Source organism: Nelumbo lutea, chromosome 5 (genome assembly GCF_056320005.1).
Source record: "Nelumbo lutea isolate HS-2025 chromosome 5, American lotus-T2T, whole genome shotgun sequence".
Classification (NCBI taxonomy): Eukaryota; Viridiplantae; Streptophyta; class Magnoliopsida; order Proteales; family Nelumbonaceae; genus Nelumbo; species Nelumbo lutea.
In genome coordinates this window covers 81,936,364-81,951,227 of record NC_142688.1, presented here as the reverse complement: position 1 = coordinate 81,951,227, position 14,864 = coordinate 81,936,364, and the positions used below count along the sequence as shown (strand labels likewise).

The following is a 14,864-nucleotide window of genomic DNA, read 5'->3' as shown; positions in this document are numbered from 1 at the left end:
GGAGCACTAGTTTATATCAAACGGTCCATAAGGCATCACCAGAATTTCGAAAATACGCTGAAATTTATTGAAATCTGGACACTTGTGACATGACGAGAACACTTAAGTCTGTCTCTTTTGAATTTATTATCAGTTCTTTTTTAATTAAATGATCTCACTGTTGATGGGAATAGACTAGATGATGTCTCCATGCTTTATCCACCGTTGGATTAGGATCTTCTTTTTGAATCGTTTGGTGATGATTGAATTTACATCGAATTATTCGCTTCTCACGGTCTCACCTCTCAGTTCTCACTCCTCAATATGTAGCAGAAGGAGAGAGAAGAGCACCTGCGAACTCCTTCCTTCGTGGCTTCAGCCTTCTGGAGAAACAGCTCAAAGATGGATAAAGAAGACAGGAAAATAAATAAATAAATAGAAATGATAAATACGAGCTCACGCTTTATCACTGTCTTCATATTTATTTTAACTAGTAACTCTAGATTTGTCTTCCTAATCTTTTGTGTTGGTAGATTCTTGAGCTGGGTTTCTACTCCAGCTCAAAGATTCTTAGCTTCATTTCCACAATAATACCGCTTTTATACGATCTCTTTAAGATTCCTTTTTTGAATTTCTTTTTTACCTGTTGTCGTTGTTTTGGATTACCAGTGGTTTTTCTCCGTCTAGTGTCACTTGATAGCTCTGTGCTCTTTCTTAAAAGGTATTACCTGGTTTAGAACCCATCTCAAGACTCGACACCTTCACAAAATCCAAACTTGTCTTTTTTCCTTTTCATTTTCTTCAACCTCTCATGCTTATTGGCTGGTTCCAACTTTTAAGCCGTAGAACAGAGTCCAACTGGTTTTGCAGAAATCCTTATGGTTTTTCTTTGCATTTTTTGGGATTTCTAATCTACTCCGCTTTCACTTCTTCCTCCATTTTCTTTCTCCAGTTTCCTTTGCATTATTGTACCTTATATGCATTTTCGTTGTGCATGCTTCTAGTGTGTAAATTGTCTTAAGATGTCAGGAACAGAAAACAAACATCTTTTCAGTGTTTTCTGAAGCTCGGGATCCCTTCATCACTTGTTTTCTCTGTTTAGCTTAACTTTAGCTTCAATCCCATTTCATAAGTAGGTTTTGGATCATCTTCTCTGGTTCTTAGGGTATTATTTTGGTGAAAATCCGAGGAGAGAGACGAGCAAGGCTGGATCCTTTTTCAAGAAAAGCTATAAGCTCGGAACCACTTAGGTTTCTATCTTGTTTGTCTACTGGGGAGTTGTTTTAGCGTTGGGGAGGTGGATTTGTGGGATTATGGGTTGCTTTTCTGTGGTTGCTGGTGTAGTTTCTTTGTTCTCTTTGGTGGTGTCAGTGGGTGGAATTGGTGCCAACTGGGGTACACAGGCAAGCCACCCTTTGCCGCCTTCAACGGTGGTCAGGCTGCTCAGGGATAATGGGTTTCAGAAGGTGAAGCTCTTTGATGCAGATTCAGCGACTTTGAGAGCTCTTGGTAAGACTGGAATTGAGGTGATGGTGGGGATACCCAATGACATGCTGGCCACTATTGCAGGCAGTATGAAGGCAGCTGAGAAATGGGTGTCCAACAATGTCTCTTCTCCTATCTCCAATGATGGTGTAAACATCAAGTGAGTTTCTGTACCTGCATATCTTCTCTTTCTTTTTGTGTTTTCATAAATCCCTTGAAACGGGTTGAAGTGCTTTATTTGACTCAGAAGTCGCCAGAAAAAAAAAAGAGTTATTACTTGTGTGAATTCATATCCGTTTCATACACATTATTTTTCATGAAAGAATTGCATTTACTTTGAATCCTTTTTGACATAATTATGGTTCAGTCAGAAAAAAACATCCAATGCATACTTTTTGTCTATCATTATGTTTGTGTAATAAGTTATATATTCTGGAAAGAATGATAAAGTTTAAACTGCAGGTGCCACTAGGTGCATCCTTTTCCATACTTGTCTGGTGCCTTTTTTCCCCACTGGTTAATATGATATGGAATGATAGAAATGTAAATCATTTGGATATTATTGTTGGACATATCCTTGATTTTTTTCTAATCAGTAGGAAATGCCCCTGATTTTTCTGTCAGTTATATTTTTTTTTTCACTTTTATAGTTGAGTTTACACAATTCTCAAGTAAGCTTCTGGCTTTATCGGTGGTCTAATCTACCAATTGATTGAACCTGACCTTGTGAAGACTTTGGTTCTGTTGGTTTTGTTCTTAGAGATCAGAAAGGAATCATCAAAGCTATGAAGTTTGGGAAGCTAAAAGCATTATCTTCTGTTTATGCTGAGGCTTTAGCCATAAAAGAGTGTGTCTTTTTGTCAAAGATGTGGGTCTGGGTCAGTTGGTAATTGAAAATGATTGTAAGTAGCTAATCTCAGTTTTCTCTTCCTTTGAAGTGGATTCTGATAAGTCTATCTGGTTTGTTGCTAGGGACATCTTGCAGATTGAGGTGGGTCTCAATGTATAGTCATATACTTTGGGCAATAGCTTTAGCCAATTTAGCAGCTTGTTTGGGTTTAGCTTCTGAGGGTGCCCTTCTAGGTACTTCCACGGCCCCTGGTTGGGTGATGGCAGGCCCGTGTAGTTTTTCTGTTTGTTTGTTGTGTATTTTGGTTTTCCTGTAGCTTTGTTGCTGGTTTCCTTTTATTAATGACTGCCCTTTTACCGAAAGAAAAAAAGGTTTGATAGTATATGTATATGTACCAATTTCATGATTTTGATTTGAAAAACCTTGGAAGTGGTTATTTTTTCCCATTAAAGATACTGTAGAAAACGGTTTGCATTAATTTTCCATATTTCTAAAGTTATCCCCACTAAATCCTAAATCTAGTGGAGGCACCATTTTTGTGTTTGATATTTTATTAATTATGAAAAAAAAAAGAATGCTTATTCACATTCCTTCTCCCTGTTATCAGGTATGATTCTTAGTCTTTTGGAATTATATGTTGCCCAAAACTCAAATAGATAAATGATTAATTAAGTAAAAATATAAAAAAAACATAATTTTAGCTTATAAAATATTACAATAATAAAGGAAAAATGAAAAAAAGTTTTTGGTGAAGTTCTCCTAATAGTAATACCAACCAATAGAATGCTAAAATTATACTACCAATAATTCCAATCAATAGGTGCTATTGGATGTTTGAAAGTCCATTTTAGGAATAGGAGTAGTTGGTTACTTGGTTAGAAGTGGAATATAAAGACCTAGTAGGCACAAATTCCACTTGGAAGAAAGTCAAAGATCCAACTGTCATAAGAAAGAACAGAAGTGATGGTAAGACTAGGCATGGATGTAATAGTTCCTTTTCCAGCAATGGGGGAAATGGAACCATCAGCAATGTGAACTTTATCATGCCCAAAACATTTAGTGTAGGATGAGAGAAACTCAGACTTACCGGTTATATGATCTGAACTCTGAACTTTTCACCAAGGCTACAACTTATCCTTGCCACAAATATCTATCTAACAAACTGATGCTTCTTCCTTAACATCAGTTTGAAGGGGGTGTAGAGATTATAAGAGCTGATCTCTTGTTTGGGAGCATCTTTTTATCTTGTAACAGACATGATGAAGGAAATCAATGCACTGCTTTCCAATAGAAACATCCAAATTAGTCCTTGGGTTAAACACTACCCACCACAAGATATTGGACACTCACAAAGTCAAACAGTGCCTACATGTGTGTGGCACACTAGAAACCCCAAACACTACCTCAGAGAGCAGTAGCACCGCTAAACTTTATTCCAGACATACCAAACTGTGTCACTAGACTGGGATACATCAACTTCAACCATTCCTTCTAGAAAACAAGTCAAAAAAGAAACAATGATAGGCTGTGAGGTAAATAAGTAATTAAAATTGGCTTCCACACACTCCATACTTCATCAAATTTAATTAAACCATATTCGGTAGATCATAAAAAGTGATCTAAATCATAAACATTCAGCCCCAAATATTAAAATTTCACTGATTCAAGCAAATCTACCAAACAACATAAACTTTTTTTTTCTGGAAATTTATAGAAAATATCCTTCAAAAAAATACTTACAGCCTTCAAAGAATCTTAAAAGAATTATCTTTTGAACCCAAAAAAGATTCTCTATGAAGCAGTGAAATCCATCCTCATCTGGTGTAAGTTTCAATTATCATCTGAATGCCATGATGTTGCCAGACTCTAAAAAAAGCTCTTGATTCTCCTGCTCTCATACCAAACAGTTGAGTGCGAATTGGTTAAAGTAGTAGTGTATCAATAGTACAAGAAAACAAGAGAAGTTTCTCTCTCTCTCTCTCTCTCTCTCTCTATCTATCTATCTATCTCTTGCCTTTTTTCCTTTTTTCCCCTCTTTTCCTTGCACCAGCTGAGACCTCGGCACAACTTGAAAAGCTTTGCTGAGACCTGAGGAGTAAAAGAAATTGCATTTGGTGGCATGGGACAAGGCCTGCCTCCCAAATGACAAAGGAGGAATTGGGCTGAGAGCTTCGAATGCTATGAATGTTTCCCTGTTGGCAAGTGGATCTAGCTGTTTGGTGACGAGAAAGAGGCCATGTAGAGGAAGCTAATCCAAAGAAAATATGGCAAGGAGTTGTGGATTACAAATCCTGTTTCCCAACCTTATGGTATGAGCTGTTGGAAAGGTATTGTAAAGAATCTGTCTCTGTTTTCCCAGTGGTGTTCCTTCAAGGTGGGAAATGGGGAAAATGTCAGGTTTTGGAAAGACGCCTGGTGTGATTCCTCTCCATTAGCATCTCCTTCCCACACATTTTTGGAGCAGCTAGTGACAAAGATGCTCTGGTGCAGGACTGTTTTGAAGTTACCAGTGGTCAAGTGGTATGGACTCTTGAGTCTTTAGGAGAAACATCCACTATTGGGAAATAGAGGAGCTGAGTTCTTTGTTGGCTTGTATTAACTTTGTTATTCCAAACCTTGGTGAGTTTTAGATATTATATTCTGTTTTATGTTAGAGTTGGTAGGGGTGTTTCAGTCTCTTCTGTTTCCAGCCTTAGTTCGTTCTCTCTTCTTCTTTCTCCCTTGATTGTAAATATTTTCTAGGCCTTTTTTATCCATTTATTTCTACTTTTTTAGATCTGATCACATGGTATTAGAGCCAAAGTGATTGACCTGGTTTGTTCCAGATGCCATGCAGCCCTCTGTCAACAAATAATTCTCTCCAGACATTGAAGGCAAGAGGACTAAAAAGGACTGATTGCCCACTAGAAAAAGAGGCTTCCATGCCTCAAGTTGCTGTGCTTGTGGAATTTGTTGGTGTTTTTTTTAGATCCCCTCAAATTGGCGATTCAAAGAGTGACTGTTATGGTTGGTACAGGTCAGTTGTTTAATTTCTTAGACTTTCTATTGAGTGATGTGTTAAAACATGTGGTGATATAAGGGTTTCTATGCCCACAATGTGTTTTTGAAGTTGGATAACTGTTAGAAAAGGTGTTTTGTGTTTTTTCCTGAGTTGCGGCTATGGTGTTTATGCTTTCAGACTAGTAAAAATTGTTGTTGGTGGTCTATTATTTTGGTGTGGTTTTTTTGGTGAAGTTTTGCTGAAATAGTGTATCTGTGTTCCTTATATGTGCTATGGTTTCTATGGGTAGTGGGACCAAGTCTAGTGTAGTAATACTGCTAGACTTCATGGCTGTTCAGATGACCTCTGAAACTCAATGGTGCAAACTACATTCCCTGGCCAAATCAGCAGTGGCGAATCTAACTGCTAGAGGGAAATTCAAATACATTATGGATGGCAAACCAGATTCAGGTTTTGCTGGATATACTAATTGGGTGCGAAGGGTGCATGAATTATGACTTGTCTTTGGAATAGCATGGAACCCCATATTAGTGAGAAGAGATTCTAACCCACAAAATGGTAGTTCTGTTTCTGAGAAATCTACTTTGGTTGCAACAAGGGGAGGTAGAGGTGGTATGTGTAGCAGGGATGGTAATGTTAAGGGGGCGGTCATGGGTGTGGGGGACATGGTACAGTAAGTATTTCCACTGTGGGTGTGAAGGACATACCGTGGACTTCTGTTATGATTTACATGGCCCACCATCTACATGGGCCAATCATGCTTCTTTTGAACACCCAACAGGTGTTTTGATCTTTGGTCAGTTGCTATCGCAAGAGAGTTGTGATCTCTGATTGTGTGGTGGTACAAGAGGGCATGGTTGCTGCAGTTCCTGCCTTTGTTTTGCTGATGTTTGCTAGGTTGTGTAGTAGTTCAAGCAACCTGTTGGTGGCAGTATTTTTTTGCTATTCTTCCATGTCTGGAGTTCCTGGAAGCTGCCTATGCTTAGTATAGGTTCTTAAATGGGAAACTTCCCTATTTCTATCACACCTTTGGATGGTTTGAACTACTAGGAGTGGTCTAAAGGGTGAAACTGTTTGTTGAAGAAAGAGGAAAGTTTGGGTACCTTACTAAGAGTATCTAAGAGCCTAAAGAGACTGGACCTTCTCGTGACAAAGTGGGAGCAGGATAATTATATGCTCATGTCCTGGACCTCCTGGTTTTTATCCACCATACAGCCTTCCTTGAGAAAGAACTTCATGTTGGTTGATACAACTAAGGAAGTATGGGAACAGGATAAAGCCACATATTCTGAACAGAGGCATTATGCCTGGTTTACTAGCTTAAAGTTGAGTCATCTACTTATCGACAGAGGGGAAAAAAGCTTGTCTACATATTTCTCTATTCTTACCTCTATGTTGAAGGAGTTGGAATATTATTAGTCCATTGGCTGGAGGGATGTTGTAGATGCCAAAGAGTATAAGAGGCTTGTGACCCAGCAGTATGTTTTTGCTTTTCTTGCTGGCCTAAATCCAATTTATGAACTTATACAGGTTCAACTGTTATGAAACAAGGAATTTCCTTCTATTTAGGAGGTACCTTCCCTTGTTCTGTCTGAAGAGAGTAGGAAAATTGCTATGAATCCTCATGAAGGGGAGCAGGTGGCTCTTTATGACAGAGTGGGCAGCAATGACAGTAAGAAGACTGAGATGGTGGACAAAGATAAACTATAATGTTCTCACTGTGGGAGGTCTCATCAGTAAGAACCCATAGTTTTCAAGACACCAAGGCAAGGCTAGGCGACTAGGAGGGGGGGGCTTGTTGCCTAGGCGATGGATTTTTTCAAGTAAAAAACATGGATTTTTTTAAGTTCTTCCTTACTTATTGGTTCAGGTTTTGAGGTCTTTGAGGGTTCAATACAGCATTTAGCAATGTTTGTGTTGATTAAACTCTTAACAAATAAAAAAATAATAAAAAAAATTAGTATATAAACACACAAAATGAATATTCTAGTTTAAAAATGTCTATTTTTTTTTGAACAGCAAAGTTTAAAAATGTCTATTATGTAATTATAACCTCAAAAAATTAAGAATATAAAAGTTTTTTATAGCACAATGTAGAAAACTTTTGAGAGGGTGAGACCCCAGTTACCCATCTCCAGTTCGCTGATGACATATTAATCCTTTGTGAAGGGGCAGAGATTGAGAGGGTGAGAAGTTTAAAGATGCTGATTAGGAACTTTGAAAGTATGTCCAACTTGAAAATCAATTTTGAAAAGAGTTGCATTGCAGGGGTTAATTTGGAGTCAAGAGAAGTGGAGGCTATTGCTGAGTGCTTAGAGTGTTCTCTCTCTACTTGGCCTTTGACCTATTTGGGGCTTCCTTTAGGAGCAAATCCTTGGGATAGTAGGTTCTAGTGCCCAGTTGTAGAGAAGTTTGAGAAGAGATTGGCTTCATGGAAAAAGAACTACATCTCTCTGGGGGGAAGAATCATCTTAATAAGAGCTACACTGCAAACCTTCCAACTTACTATCTCTCCGTCTTTAGGATCCCAACTAGGGAAGCTAAGGAGCTGGAAAAATTAATGAGAGACTTTCTTTGGGAACCAGGTGAAGATAGGAAAGACCATTTAATTAAGTGAGAGGTGGTGTGTAGGAGTAAAGAGGAAGGGGGCTTGGGACTAGGGAACTTAATTCAGAAAAATACAGCCTTACTGGGGAAGTGGCTGTGGAGGTGGCCGTTAGAGAGAGACAGGTTGTGGCATGAGGTGATTGGAAGCATACATGGATGCTCAGGGAATAGATGGGATGCTGGTGTATCAAGGCAGGCAACTTTGGCAACCCCTTGGAAGGCAATGCACAATATTCTTCCTCAGTTTCGCAGTCATATCAGGTATGATGTGTGATGGCAACTCTGTCCTCTTTTGGGAGGACATTTGGGTTGGAGATGTTCCCCTGAAAACCCTTTTCCCCTCCCTGTTCTCAGTTTCTCAATACAAAAAAGAGGTTGTTTCCAAATTTTGCTCCTCATCGGAAACCCCTTGGGCTCCTACTTGAGATTTTGGGTTCTGTAGAGGCTTAAGGGATGACGAGATTGAGTGCTTAGTCAGTTTACTCTGCCTTCTTGAGCAAGTTGGTTTGAACCCCTTTGAACCTGACAAAAGAATTTGGATACCTAGATCGGAAGAATCTTTTTCTTGTGCTTCTTTTTTCAATTCTTTTTTCTGTTCTAACCCTCAGCAGGTTTTCCCTGTTAAGGAAGTTTGGTCCAGACCTGTTCCCCCCAAGATTTTGGCTTTCTGTTGGGAAGTGTACTATGGGAAAGTAAATACCTTGGATAATCTACAAAAGAGAAGACCTTTTCTCTGTATTTCCCCCAACTGGTGCACCCTATGCAGTTCTCAGAGTGAGGACTGTTATCATTTGTTAATTTCTTGTTCCTTTACTGCAGAGTTATGGGATTGGCTTCTCTCTTTGTTTGGGAGCAGTTGGAACTTGCCAGCAGATTTAAGAATGCTTTTTGATCCCTTTACTTTTGTTTGGCAACAGAAAAGGGGTAAAATCATGTGGAGGTGTGCAAGAGCTGCATTGATATGGACAATCTGGGAAGAAAGGAATGCTAGAACTTTTTTGGAAAAGGAAAGGAACTTTCAAGAGATAAAAGGAGTGCATCTTGGTTAGGGTGATTCATTGGCTGAAATCTTTGGACTTGTTTCACCAATTCTTCTTTAATGACATTTGGAAGAATTGGGCAGCAGCGGCAAGTTGTTCCTCTTCCAAGACTAAAGTGAGAACAAGCTGGTCATCACCTCCTGCAGGCTTCTTGAAGTTGAATTTTGACGGAAGCAATCTAGGAAACCCCAGTCCTTCTGGGTTAGGTGGGGTGCTGAGGAATGAAGTCGGGAATGTGATATTGTTCTTCTCAGGTCCGTTAGGAGTGGGAGACTCTACTAGAGCAGAAATGTTTGCTGCCCTGCAAGGTGTACAGTTTGCAGCTCAATTAGGGGTGAACCAGCTAATAGTTGAAGGTGACTCAAAGGTTGTAAACTTGTAATAAGCTGGTTGCAGGACCCAGAGTCAGTAAGTTGGTGCTTTAGGAATGAAATTAAAAAGTTTAAGGTGCTGACAAGAAACATGGACCTAAGAATACAATGAGTGGGGAGATCAGCAAATGCTATGGCGGACTGTCTAGCCAAGCATGGGGCAGCTAGGGAAGTTTTGTATTGGGCACAACTGTAACTTTAGTTTTCTTCTTTAGTGAAGAGATCGCAGCTCGTGCCTCTCTAAGGGCTGCTTGTATGTGCTAATTTTTCCAAATTAAAAAAAAGTTCATTTATTTATCAAAAAAAAAAAAAACACAATGTAGAAAACTGCTTGGCGATTAGATGAGGCGAACCTCCAAGGGCACCTTGTTGCCTAGGTGTTGCCTTGACAACTATGCTAAGGACACTGGTTGGGATTGAGTGGTGAAGCCTAAGAAATTCAGCTAATGTTATTTCTGGTGGTTCACCTCAAGAGAGAAACCTTGTCGAGATACTATGGGCTGACTTGGTTGGGAGTATTGTATTATCATGTACCTTATGTACAATATCTTTTATTTTTTCTTTGTATATCTCTTTTTGTACCCACTTAATATATCTATCTATCTATATATATATGTATGTATGTATAATGCATTCTTTTGGGTGTGCACACATTTTGACACCCTTTCATATTCTCTGTGCGGTTCAAACTGTCTCTGTCATGGTATTAGAGCAGGTTCGATTCTAGATCTGCTGAAGCTCTTTCTCTTGCCTGTTGTTTACTTTGAATAAAGTGCATCAGAAGTCATCTCCTCTCTGCAATTTCTGAGATTTATTTGGTGGTTTTCTAAGGACTGTTTCGATCAGTCTTCTTCTGGGCTCTCTAGTGAAGGATGATTTGCTTCAGTTCTCTTTCCTGCTTGATTGGATAGCCTTGAAAGCCTAGATCTCGTGTCGCCCAGACCTACTCTTGCTTCCCATATCATTGCTTTGTAGTTTGGTTCCTTGCTGGTATGGTTTTTAACTTCATCTTCTTGGAGTCGACCCTATACTTTCTTTTTCTGGACTGTCTACCTTTCAGCAACTTCTGGGTGTTTTTACTCCATAAAATCTGTTCTCCCTTAATTATATAAGATCTGTAGTGATTGATCTGAGACTTGCACTATCAGTTTTACTTGCTGGAACTTTAGTTCTTGTTGTTTTTCTTACTTAAATGGCTTTAGACAAGAGAGATTTATTGTCAATAAAATTCGATGGGAGTAACTATGCCCTATGGAAGTTTCACTTCCAATTTTATGTTGAAGGCCAAGGATTCTGGGGTTATGTGGATGGTTCAGTTGTCAAGCCTGATGAATCTGATAATAAAGGGCTGAAGCAATGGAAGATAGATAATGCAAGAATAGCTTCATGGATTCTTGGTTTGATAGAAGCTGACATAGCTATTCCGATGAGGTGCCTCAAGATTGCAAAGGAGATGTTTGAGTACATAGAGAAGGTCTACTAACAGTCTTACTTATCTAGACAATATCAAATTGGAACAGAAATCTTCTCCTACACCCAAGGGGGAGAAAAAGATTCAAGAGTACTTTGCTGGCTTCATTAATCTGTGGACTGAATGTGAATTGGTGCACACGGGGGACTCTTTGTCAACTTGCTGTATCAAGACAATGAAGGAACATTTTGACAGAAGGAAGATTATGCATTTTCTAATGCATTTATGGCTTGAATATGAAGTGATTAGATCAAATATTCTAAGTAGGGATGCTACCCAAATCTGGATGCTATTCTGGGAGAACTCCTCAAGGAATAAATGAGATTGGTTACTCAATCCACCATTAATGGGAAGCATGAATCTATAACTGAAACTGTCTTTTTTGCAAACAAACCAAAGAAAAAGAAGGATCTCTCTAAGGTATAGTGTTACGAACGTAAGGAATATGGTCATTTTGACTCTCATTGCCAAAAGAACACTTATACCTATTGCAAGCAACATGGACATATAATATCTGAATGCCCTACTAGGCTACCCAAGGGAAACTCTTCAGGAAACAAGAAAAATCAGTATAGAGCTTATCAAACTACTATGGATGTTTCAGGTGGTGGTACCGATTCTTCTCTTGTGCCGACATTAGTCAAAGGTGAGCCTTTTGGAGGTATAACTAAGGAAAAGATGCGACAATTGGTGTCTTTAGCCATTTCTTCTACATTCTCTGCTATTGGGTTGTTGGGTGAGTCTTCCCTTTATTGTTCTTCTCCTAGTCATCTTTGGGTAATTGACTCTGGTGCCTCCAATTATATGATGGGGGCATATTCTAGTCAGTATTTTAAACCTAAATCCTTGAATAAGCATATCATTACAGCTAATGGTGAAAAACTTGAGATTCTTGGCTATAATGATTTGACCTTGCACACCTCTTATTCTTCTTAGTTTCATCTTCTTAAAACTCTTCTTATCCCAAAACTTACTAATTTAATTTATGTTGGCCAATTAGTAGAAGATGATAACATTGTTTCCTTTTCTTATGATGGATGTTTGATCTAGGACTAGCGAACTGGGACGGTGAAGGGGAAGGGGCGTAGGTTGGGATAGTTATTCACTTTGGAGTTCGAGAAATCACAGTCTTCACCAACTTCATCATGTTTACTTTCTACTACATGTAGTACTGAATTTGTTTGTAGAAATAATGCGTGACATCTTTGGCATATACGCCTTGGCCACCCTTATGTTAAGAAACTTGATTTTTTGTTTCATTCTGATTGTTTATCTTCTATTGCTACTTCTTTTGCTCATATTAATAAATCTTGCATTTCATGTGGTTTGAGTAAAGACTTATTTTATTCTTTCCATCTTGCCGAATACTCTTTAGTTCCTTTTAAATTGATTTATAATGATGTTTGGTCGTTTCCCATACCCTTAAGGCTAGGGTACAAATACTTGTTATATTTGTGGATAATTGCACACAGTATATATGGATATATTTTTTGAGACACAAGTCAGAAGTTTTCCCTACCTTTAAATTGTTTCAGGCTCTTGTTTAAAACTAGTTTAATGCTACAATTGGTGTTTTTCGATCAGATTCAGGGGGGAATACCTCAATGGAGATTTTTGGACCTATTTGAGGGAATTAAAAATTCAATGATAGAGATCCTGTCTTGGGACCCCACAACAAAATGGGGTGGTAGAGTGGAAGAATGGACACAGATTGAGTGTGGTGAGAACCTTGTTGCAGGACTCCCATGCACCCACTTTCTTTTGGGCAGAGGCGGCCAACACTGCTGTATACCTCATTAACCTACTTCCCTCTTATGTTCTTCATGATGTTTCTCTCTTCCAATGTTTATTTCATCTCTTCCACCTCTTCGTCGTTCCTCTCGTGTTTCTAGACCTCTTGACTGCTATGGTTTTCCTACCAACCATAGCTCCTTTTTGCTGCCCTGGCATCTATAGATATTCCAAAGATTCATCAGTAGGCTATGGCAGTTCCTTACTGGAAACAAGTTATGGATGTTGAAATTCAAGCCCTCACAGAAACTAATACTTGGGATCTTGTTCTTGCACCCTTAGTTGCTTCATTCATTGGGAGTAGATGGGTATATTCCATCAAATTGAAATTAGGTGGTAGTCTTGATAGATACAAAGCTCGCTTAGTTGCACAGGGATACAAATAAGAATATGGGATTGACTATGAGGAGTCCTTTGCTCCAGTTGCAAAGATGACTATAGTTCGCTTGATCTTGGCTATCTTAGCAATTAAGCAGTGGGGCATCCATCAAATGGATGTCAAGAATGCTTTCCATCATGGTCATCTCAAAGAAATGGTGTTTATGAAGCCTCAAGAAATCCCTTTTATGGATTGAAACAAGCACCTCGGGCATGGTTTGAACGATTTCCTTTTGTTATTATAGATGCTGGGTTGATGAAAGGTTGATGAAGGAGGTGGGAGGAGATAGAGGCTTGGAGGTCAAAGGAGAAGGAAGGACGAGGAATAAGTGAGGGCAGGAGGGTTTAAGGGGAAAGAACATAGATAGATGAGGATCTTAAGCTGGAATATCAGAGGATTGGGAAGTGCTAGGAAGAGAGCAGTAATAAAAGAGGCCATCTAGAAAACAGACCCAAATGTGGTACTTTTGCAGGAGACCAATAGAGCAGATTTTGACATTAGGTGGGCAAGGAGTGTCTAGAGAGGCAGGGGGATTAGCTGGGCAGCTCTGCCTTCTTGGGGGTCTGTGGGGGTGTTGTCACAATGTGGAAGAATGAAGTACTCATAGGTCAGGAAGAGTTAATAGGCCAATTTTCAATTTCCTTGAAGTTTAAACAAGTGGAGGATGGGTTTGAATGGGTGCTTACCAATGTATATGGTTCGAATGATTATAGAGAGAGAAGGAAGTTGTGGGAAGAACTGGCCAATATAAAGGGACTATGGGAAGGGCCTTGGTTTCTAGGAGGTGACTTTAATGTTATAAGATTCCTGGAAGAGACAAATAGTCAGAGGCGGAGATCGACCTTGAGTATGAGGAAATTCAATCAATTTGTGGATGTTTACGAGTTTAAAGAGATCCCACTATCACACAACTGTTTTACTTGGTCCAATCTCCAAGTGAACCCAATTTGCTCTAAGCTGGATAGATTTCTATTCTCAAATGACTAGGAAGAACATTGGGGGAATCTAAACTCTAGAGCATTTCCAAGGGTGACTTTTAACCATTGGCCTATTGTAATCTGTAGGGAGGAAGTGAGAAATGCTGGTCCTGCTTCCTTTAGGTTTGAAAACATGTGGCTAGGATACTCGGGGTTCATCAAGAAAGTCAAAGAGTAGTGGCTAGAAAGCAATCCAACAGTGAAATGGAGTGGAATGAGGTTTCATAAAAAGCTCCAATATCTGAAAGGCAAAATCAAGGAGTAGAATCTGTTAGAGTTTGGGAGGTTAGAGGAAAGAAAGCAAATAGTGACTGCACAAATTGAGGACTTGGATGGCAAGGAAGAAAGTGGTTGTCTTACAGAAGAAGATAAGGAGCTAAGATAGAAATTGCGTAAACAGTTAGAGGATTATCTTCTTCAGGAGGAAATAAGTTGGAGACAAAAATCAAGGTGTAAATGGTTGAAGTTGGGGGATAGGAATACCAAATTTTTTCATGTGGTGGCAAGTGGAAGAAGAAGGAATTTAATATCAAGTCTGGAGATTGAAGGGGTTACAATATCCACCCAAAGAGAAATAGTGGGGGCTTTTGCAAATCACTTTAGGTTTATCTTTAGAAAACCCCTAAATAGTAGGGTGTGGATTGAGGGTATGGAATGGCCAACTTTGTAGATAGAGGATAGGGATTGGTTGGAAAGGAAATTTGAAGTGGAAGAGATAAGGGAGGCAGTGTTCTCTATGGATATATCAAAGGCACCAAGCCCAGATGGTTTTACGATGGCTTTTTATCAAGATTGTTGGGAGATATTAAAGGAAGATCTATGGACTGTGTTTGATGAATTCCCCTCTAGAGGGGTGATCAACCTAGGGCTGAACTCCACTTTCATTGCATTGGTTCCTAAGAAGAGGAATGCA

General features: G+C 39.2%; 1 protein-coding gene across 4 annotated transcripts in view; it reads left to right on the top strand.

The window, feature by feature from the left end:
* The first annotated feature begins 295 nt into the window (after positions 1-295).
* LOC148853094 (glucan endo-1,3-beta-glucosidase 6-like) overlaps positions 296-14,864 on the top strand; it is a 48,633-nt gene continuing 34,064 nt past the window's right edge. Inside the window, exons 1-3 of one of the 4 annotated variants that reach the window (XM_088946650.1) lie at positions 2,977-4,641; positions 4,805-4,933; positions 5,140-5,330. In XM_088946650.1, the coding sequence (XP_088802776.1) occupies positions 5,140-5,330 (191 nt within the window). In that variant the 5' untranslated portion in view covers positions 2,977-4,641; positions 4,805-4,933. Of the gene's footprint in view, positions 1,625-2,976; positions 4,642-4,804; positions 4,934-5,139; positions 5,331-14,864 lie in introns of those variants that run through there. The other 3 variants (XM_088946647.1, XM_088946649.1, XM_088946648.1) reach the window with 3 other exon arrangements.